The sequence below is a fragment of the Helianthus annuus genome, chromosome 15, assembly GCF_002127325.2.
Source record: "Helianthus annuus cultivar XRQ/B chromosome 15, HanXRQr2.0-SUNRISE, whole genome shotgun sequence".
Taxonomy (NCBI): Eukaryota; Viridiplantae; Streptophyta; class Magnoliopsida; order Asterales; family Asteraceae; genus Helianthus; species Helianthus annuus.
Window position 1 is genome coordinate 40739347 of NC_035447.2, and position 8730 is coordinate 40748076.

Below are 8730 nucleotides of genomic sequence, written 5' to 3' on the forward strand. Positions count from 1 at the left end.
AAGGTTGTCAACAAAAGTGTTCGGTTCAAGCTTGATCGATCGTCCGGTAAGAATTAACTTATTATGTTAACAAATTATGTCTTATATATGAATGAGAAGGAAATTAAAGTGCATGGGAAGAGTGCGTTAACACACTTAAACCCGGGAAGTGCACCAAATTTAAACGGTTAAAGCAAGTTGAGAACTTGACTAAACCAAAACAAAAGAAGCAATGTTATAAACGAAATGTTTAACGTTTAAATGTAAACATTTCAGTTTCAAAGATGACGGATAAGGGAAATGACGAAGCGGTGCCAAGAGTCACCGAACAAATGAGAGAAGTGATTGCTGAAGAGGTAGGAAAAGCAATCGAGAACAGTTTGTCGGGTTTCATCGATAAAATCCAAAACACGGTGTTATCAGTGGTGGATGAAAGAATAAAGAAATTGGAGGATAATGCAAATTTAGCTAAGGAGAAATTGGTAGAGCGTAAGGGTTGCTCGTACAAAGAATTTATGGCATGCAAACCACCACTCTACAACGGGGAAGTGGATCCGATAGTGTGCCAAAGGTGGTTAAGTGATATAGAAGGGGTGTTTGAGAGAACCCACTGTGACGCGAATGACTTCGTGGCGTATGGCACGGGTCAACTGAGAGGTCAAGCAAAAGACTGGTGGGATAATAAGAAAAAGGAAATCGGTAGCGAAGAAGCGAAGGCGATGACATGGGATGAGTTTAAGGTACCCTTCCTTAAACATCACAGTCCCAAAGCGGTTATCAATCGAATCAAAGAAGAATTTATCCAGCTTAGGCAGAAGGGCGAATCCATTGATAAAATCACGGGAACCTTTCTTGACAAATTAAGATTTTGTGATGAATTGGTGACGACCGAAGAACAGAAGGTGTATTATTATTATAATATGCTAAGCGCAGAGTATCGGGAGTTCATGACTCCCTCAAAATACGAAACCCTCACCGAAATCATCAACGCCGCTTGGGAAAGAGAGATAGAGTTGAAGAAACAAATTGAGAGGGGTGAAAGAAGGACGCAAGTGGTTAATCCAAGTCCCACGAAAAAGGCACGCGTAAATGACTCATCAAAGAAGCAAGAAGGAAAAAGTAGCTCGCCAAGCTGTAAAGTATGTGGGAAAGGGCACAAGGGTGAGTGCCGGTTTAAGGACAAGCCGTGTCCTATATGCGGGAAGACAGGGCACACGGCTGTATTGTGCCCGGGGAAAGTTTCGGTATGCTACAAATGTTATCAGCCGGGTCACAAGAAATCCGAGTGCCCGGAATTGTCCGGAAAGAGGGAAGACAAGAGTGCGCACACTGAAGCACCAAAAGCAAAAGCTAGATCTTTCCAGTTAACGGCAGTGGAGGCGAAAACGGAGCCCGATGTGGTATCAGGTATATTTGCCATAAATTCAATTCCTGCTTATATGTTATTTGATACGGGTGCGAATAAGTCCTTTATTTCACATGGACTTATTCGACATCCTTCCTTTGTACTAACAAAATTACCTATGCCATTAGAGGTAGAAATAGGTGACAACAAAAACTTCCTTGTATGTGATATATGTCGAGATTGTAAGATAAGCATAGATGATGAGGAATACCCGATAGATTTAATTCCTATGTCCATGGGAGAGTTCCAAGTAGTGGTCGGAATGGATTGGCTATCCCGACATAATGTGAAAGTCATGTGTTTCCGCAAGGAGATAAAACTAACATCTCCAAGTGGGAAATCGATTATCATACGTGGCGAGAAGGAAGGAAAACCTGTTATGTGCTCAATGATAAAAGCTTATAAGCTCATGAAGCACGGATGTAGAGCATTCATGATATACGCAAATGAACCAAACAAAGGGTCGCTAAAGATTGAAGACGTGCCGGTAGTGCGCGAATACGCCGATGTGTTCCCGGAAGACCTACCGGGAATACCGCCGGAACGGGAGGTAGAGTTCGGGATCGAATTGATTCCAGGCGCGAAACCCGTGGCCAAGGCACCGTATCGGCTTGCACCCTCAGAATTGCAAGAGTTAATGTCTCAAATTCAAGATCTCCTCGACAAAGGCTTTATTCGCCCAAGTGTGTCACCGTGGGGCGCACCGGTGTTGTTTGTTAAGAAAAAGGATGGGAGTATGCGTATGTGCATCGATTACCGCGAATTGAACAAACTCACGGTGAAAAATCGATATCTACTTCCAAGAATTGACGACTTATTCGATCAATTGCAAGGTGCTAAATGGTTCTCCAAGATCGACCTTAGATCGGGGTACCACCAGTTGAGAGTCAAGGAGGAAGATATACCGAAGACGGCTTCCCGTACGCGGTACGGACACTACGAATTCCTGGTAATGTCCTTTGGGTTAACAAATGCGCCTGCAGCTTTCATGGATCTCATGAACCGGGTCTGCAAGTCTATGTTAGATAAGTCGGTAATAGTGTTTATTGACGACATTTTAATATACTCAAGGGACGAAGCGGAACACGCAAGACATTTGTACGAAGTCTTGGAGACGCTCAGAAAAGAAAAGTTGTATGCAAAATTTTCAAAATGTGCCTTCTGGTTGCGAGAGGTGCAATTTCTCGGGCACGTCATTAATGCAAATGGGGTGTTAGTAGACCCGTCAAAAATAGAAGCCGTGGCGAAATGGAATCCACCGAAGAATCCTTCGGAAATCAGAAGCTTTTTGGGGCTTGCGGGTTATTACCGGAGGTTCATACAAGATTTCTCCAAAATTGCCATGCCACTGACCAAACTAACCCGCAAGGAAGAGAAGTTTATTTGGGGCGAGGACCAAGAAAAGGCGTTTCAAACGCTTAAGGAAAAATTGACACAAGCACCGGTATTGTCATTACCGGATGGAACGGATGATATGAAAGTTTACTCGGATGCCTCGCACTCGGGGCTTGGTTGCGTTCTGATGCAACGAGGCAAGGTTATAGCCTACGCCTCAAGGCAGCTGAAAACTCATGAAAAGGGATATCCTACTCATGACCTCGAGCTAGCGGCAGTGGTGTTCGCCTTGAAAATATGGAGGCATTATCTGTACGGGGTAAAGTTCACTATTTTTACCGACCACAAAAGCTTAAAGTATTTCTTCGATCAGAAGGAATTAAATATGAGGCAAAGGCGGTGGTTGGAGACCGTCAAGGACTTTGATTGTGATATACATTACCATCCCGGGAAGGCTAATGTAGTAGCGGACGCGTTAAGCCGAAAGATAGACTATGCGCCTATTCGAGTCCGATCGATGCAACTAATTGTGACATCGGGATTGCTCGACCAAATTCGGAAATCTCAAAGTGAAGCAATAAGAGAAGAGAATGTGAAAAAGGAAAGAATAATAGGGCAGTTAAAAGACTTGGAGGACGGCAACCAAGGATTAAAAACTCGATTTGGGAGAATTTGGGTTCCAAATACATGTGGAGTCAAAGCACTTTTACTTGACGAGGCCCATAAATCTCGTTATTCGGTACATCCGGGGGCGACCAAGATGTATAATGATTTAAAACAAAATTATTGGTGGCCCGGAATGAAAAGAGATATCGTGAAGTACGTGGAGAAGTGTTTGACTTGTTTACAAGTCAAAGCAGAGCATCAAAAACCGTACGGTAAGCTGCAACCATTAGACATTCCAGTTTGGAAGTGGGAACAAATTACGATGGACCTGCTGACCAAACTGCCCAAAACCAGCCGTGGTTTTGACGCCATATGGGTAGTTGTGGATCGATTGACAAAAAGTGCACATTTCATTCCGATTCGTGAGACTTATACATCAGAGAAGATGTCAGAAGTGTATACCAATGAGATTGTGGCGCGTCACGGAGTACCGATATCCATAGTGTCCGACAGAGATACCCGGTTTACTTCGGATTTTTGGCGTGGTTTCCAAGAGCAAATGGGAACCAAGCTGTTCATTAGCACTGCTTACCATCCCCAAACGGATGGGCAAAGCGAGAGAACAATACAAACGTTGGAAGATATGTTGCGTGCTTGCATTATCGACTTTGGGGGCAGTTGGGATGTCCATTTACCCTTAGTCGAATTCTCATATAACAACAGCTATCATGCGAGTATTAAAATGGCTCCATACGAGATGTTATATGGTCCCCAGTTTGTTGGGGAGAAGTTGGTCCGCGGGGGTTAGCCCAGACTGATATAATCCGAGCTACAAATTGTAAGATCGACTTGATCCGCACTCACTTAAAAGCAGCTCAGGATCGACAAAAATCGTATGCGGATAAACGAATGAGGCCAATAGAATTTCAAGTGGGCGATAAGGTAATGTTGAAAGTATCGCCGTGGAAAGGGATAATTCGATTTAGAAAAAGAGGAAAGTTGAGCCCAAGATTTATTGGGTCATTCGAAATCGTGGAACGGGTTGGAAAGGTAGCATACCGACTCGAGCTACCTGAGGAGTTGAGTGGAGTACACAGCACATTCCACGTGTCACATCTCCGTAAATGTTTAGCGGACGAAACTGCTCGTGTCCACTACAACGATATCGAGGTGGATAATAGCCTCAACTACGCGGTAAAGCCAATTGCAATTCTAGATCGTAAAGTGAAGAGTTTGAGAAACAAAAGGATCAACCAAGTGAAGGTTAAATGGGAGCACAGGAAGGGTACGGATACTACGTGGGAGTCCGAAGAAGAAATGCAACGGCTCTACCCTACATTATTCAGTAAGTAATTCGGTTTCGGGGACGAAACCCTCTTTAAGGGGGGTGGACTTGTAACATCCCGAAAATATAAAACTTTATAATAATATAAAGTTTAAATAAACGAGAATTTATCAATTAGAAATTGTAACCTAGTTAACTAACAAGTTAAAAATTTAACTTACATTGTGGATAAAACAACAAAAGTTATGTTGGATAAGTAGAGGGACTAATAATGTCAAAACTTGAATTTTATTTACTAAATTAGTAAAACAAATCAAACCCTTCATTTTGAGAGAGGCCTGATCGACCAAGAACACCCAGGGCAACACCCACACTTTTCAAAACCCTAGTTCACAAGAAAAACTGTAAATTGAAGGCCTAAATCAAGCAATAATCGAAATCTGAACATGGAATCGTGATCACCTCGTCAAGGGGATCATAAGGTATGTTGAATTAGGTCATTTTCATTCGATTCAAAGTTCATGTATGTGATCAAAATCGAATGTAGAGCTTGATTATGTGTAGTAAACATGAAATTGGAAGTAATGTAAGGTTTAGGGACAAACCCTAGATGATTTCTTGTCAAATTCTTGCATGATAATTGTATAGATCAAAATCACCATAGTGGGTGATTAGCATGTTAGTAGAACTTGATGAACACTAGGATTAAAACTCTTGTTCTAGTGTAAACTGAAATTATGAGGAAAAACTCTAAGTTGTTGATGTTAACATATAGACATGTAGTCAAATTGAAGTTAAATGTGGTGATAAACTCGAGTCATGAACTTGGTTTAAATCATATAAAAATCTGACCCGTTAGGTGTTTGATAAAATGCCTAAAAGAGGGTAAAATGTTAAAAGTTAGGCAAAACGCAGATTCGAATATGTTAAGAAATAATGCGTTAAAGCTTATGAAAGGGTTCTAATTTTTGTTATAAATTGAACTCTTTAGGCAAGGAATCCGGAACGTCAAGTGGACACGCCGGAAGTGATACCCGCGGAAAAGGTGTGCTTTAAAGGTACGTGACTTTAGTCCCGTTGCATTATGTAATAACTTTAGTTTTAGTGTATAAATTATGTCGGATTGTAATTGATGCGTTGATGTATCGTTAAAGTGGCGAAGTTCACTAGATCATCAAACGGGTCAAAATAAACACTAGAAATTTGGTTTGGTATGATAATAAAGTGATGGTTTTCACTAGATAGCCAAACGGGTCAAAATGTTGCTTGAAAACGAATCACATGAGTAGAGACTTAAAAGTCTCATATTTTGCAAGGTGATAAATGTAATGCATCAATAAATTGGTCATGACATTTAAGTCTACGAACTCGGTATATCGGGTCAAACAATAGAAGTTGATAAAAGGTGTTGTTGAAACGGGATGCTTGAATTCCGAGAAAACAAGTGCTTAGTTCGGAGAATACACAAAGCCATGGTATGGCACGTATACTCCAAGGTCATAAGCCCGGGAAGTTGGGTAACTAAGTCTAATGGGTCCTAGGGATGGAATTATGGAAACATGTATCTTGTTAATGGGTTGTAGAAATTGAAACCAAGAAACTATGAGCCGAACGTTAGTATCTCGGTTTTCGTGATGTATAAACTATTTGGTTGGGTCCGTAATCTTATTATAGACTCATAGGTAAAAGAATCGGCTAAAACGGACAAGCGAGTGAAAAGTTATGGTCTTTAAAAGTTGGAAAATAATCAAGGGGCAAGAATGCAGAGTCCACCGTAAATTACGGTTGTTACGGTGGAAAGCCCCTGTTTTACGGCAGAACCAGGAACATACCAGGTCCACCGTAATTTACGGTGACACCGTAATTTACGGTGGAACCCAGAAAAATTATATTTTGTTTGATGCTTTGCGTTGTCAAATTTCGTTTATACGTATGGTATTATTGTCAAAACTAATATTTTAGTGTTTGACCTTAGGTATGGATGAGTTCCCTCGGATGATGATCAAGCATGCTTGGCAAGAACCGAACACGTGTTTTGAAGCTTCCGCACTAAATATAACTATGTCTAGAACACTATAATGTTGCAAATACTTTTGTTAAACATGTCTTAATTCCCTTAAACTAGTAGTTTGTTTACTAGCAAGGGATAACTTTGAACTTGTTAAGTTCTATTGTACAATGTTTTGGTATTACAACAAGTATGTATGGTTTTTCAAAGAAGACGAAGTGTTTTTGTAAACTTTTATTTGTACCTTAATCAATATAATTATTAGTTATATTCCATTCAAATATTAAGGGTGTTAAAGTAGCCCCCACGGTATATGGTTATGGGAACATGGAAATGGATAACTTTTGGTTTTCGAAACAACTTAATAACTTATGGTTTTTGGAACAACATTAAAACAGACAACCAACTGTGAATTCGCCAACCGTTTTGTTGACACGTTACCACATGCTTTGCAGGTCTTTGGGTTATTTGCTGGAGCTTGCATTGGAGAATGAGTCGTTGTCGGACATGAACCGCTGTGTGTTCATGATAAACTTATAAAACGTTTAACTTATATTTTGGTTTTTGAACTTATGCTTCTGCTGACTTTTTAAATTTGGTTTTGGACTTTGGTTTGGCGAACTGTAAATGTTTAGTTGCAATGGTTTTCCTTTACTTTGCTTAATGTTTATTATGATTGGTGGTATGATCCTGGTCAGTCACACGCCTCGCGGTAATACGCCGCTTGTGGATTTTGAGAGTGTGACAAGTTCATTTTCTTAACAAACGGACACAAACATAAAATTTTGTTCGGTAAGCGTTCATGAACAGTTCTTAATAAACGAACACGAACAACGCCTTGTTCGTATTTGTTTGGTTCGTTTGCAGCCCTAGCTATGAGACACTTGAGTTGAGTGCACCACCCTTTGACACCTTGAGGATACACGTTATGTCACATTGTCACCTCATGTATAATATATTGGGTTTTAAACCGTATTGTTTCAATATTAATATTAACTAGGATGTATCCCGCCGCGTTGCGGCGGGCCAAATATGCTTTGTTATGATGACGATTCGTTAGGTTAGATTATGTCCTTAATGAAAATTAAAATCAATTAGTTTCTACATATTTTACTGTTTTTTTTTGTTAGTTAACTCAGCCCGAAACAAAAGAAAGGTTAACGGGTTGACCGGGTTTAACATGAAGCATCATAGAAACATAATTATTAAATTGGGGGGAACCGGAAAGCAAATAATAAGAAATAAAGGGAGAATGAATCAAACTTCACACAGACATGAATTTATGAATGAACTATGTCTACCAAAATGACAATTGTTTTCGTAGTTGCATTTAGCGTCAAACACATCCAGCACCATATGTTTTTCTATTCTCCATTTCATTGAACAACATCTACCTTTTAAATGAATGGCCTAAAACACGCCTTTGATTCCGCTTTTGTAATCTAGCATCGTTGTACACAGCTAAGTAATTGTAACATCCCAAAAAAAAAAAACGGGTTTGGTAATCAAACCACGTTAATAGTAAAGACGGGTAAAATGCCGTTAGTGGTAAAAATTAACCCGGTAAATATTAGGACTCAAATAAATAAACTTAATATTAATCAAAAGGGGGAATAAATACTTTGAGAAAACAAAGTATATAAAAATGCCAAATTAACGGGACTTAAAACATAACGGGTTATAACTTCTCGAACCCGTTAAAGTAACTAGGAGTAATTAACCTAGTTAGTAGCATGTGATTAAGTAACTAATAGGAGATATAGCTTCATTTGATCAAAATAAAACATGAGGGACTAATATGGACAAGTGGGAAACTTGTTTTATTAAAAAAAAAAAAAAACACAACACACTTGGTGTGTGTGTGCGTGTAATCGCCAGGAGAAGAAAGAAAGGGGTTAAAAACCCTAGTTCAACAAATCCTCCAAATTGAAGCTCAAATCAAGCCCGAATCGTTTGCATGATTACAAATTCGTGATCACCTAGTCGTGGGGATCATAAGGTATGTAAAAATTTGATGATCCGTGAAGTTGCAAAATTTGAGTTAGCATCATAATTCGCGAATTATGTAAGGATTAGAGGAGCTATGGCTAAGTTAGTGATGTACACATGCTT

General features: G+C 39.8%; 1 protein-coding gene across 1 annotated transcript; it reads left to right on the forward strand.

Annotated features, from left to right (window-relative positions):
• The first annotated feature begins 263 nt into the window (after positions 1-263).
• On the forward strand, positions 264-4066 carry LOC110913639. Its single transcript, XM_035984303.1, has 4 exons — positions 264-881; positions 924-1386; positions 1513-1934; positions 4049-4066. The coding sequence occupies exons 1-4, from the start codon at positions 264-266 to the stop codon at positions 4064-4066; spliced, it is 1521 nt and encodes a 506-aa protein (XP_035840196.1).
• Positions 4067-8730: the final 4664 nt, after the last annotated feature.

What these genes read in the sequence shown, in the direction of transcription:
- LOC110913639 (XM_035984303.1), top strand. Translation starts at nt 264, where the DNA reads ATGACGGATAAGGGAAATGACGAAGCGGTGCCAAGAGTCACCGAACAA. An exon ending in TGACGACCGAAGAACAGAAG is followed by an intron (nt 882 to 923) that starts GTGTATTATTAT and finishes GAGTATCGGGAG; the next exon opens with TTCATGACTCCCTCAAAATA. An exon ending in GGAGCCCGATGTGGTATCAG is followed by an intron (nt 1,387 to 1,512) that starts GTATATTTGCCA and finishes CTATGCCATTAG; the next exon opens with AGGTAGAAATAGGTGACAAC.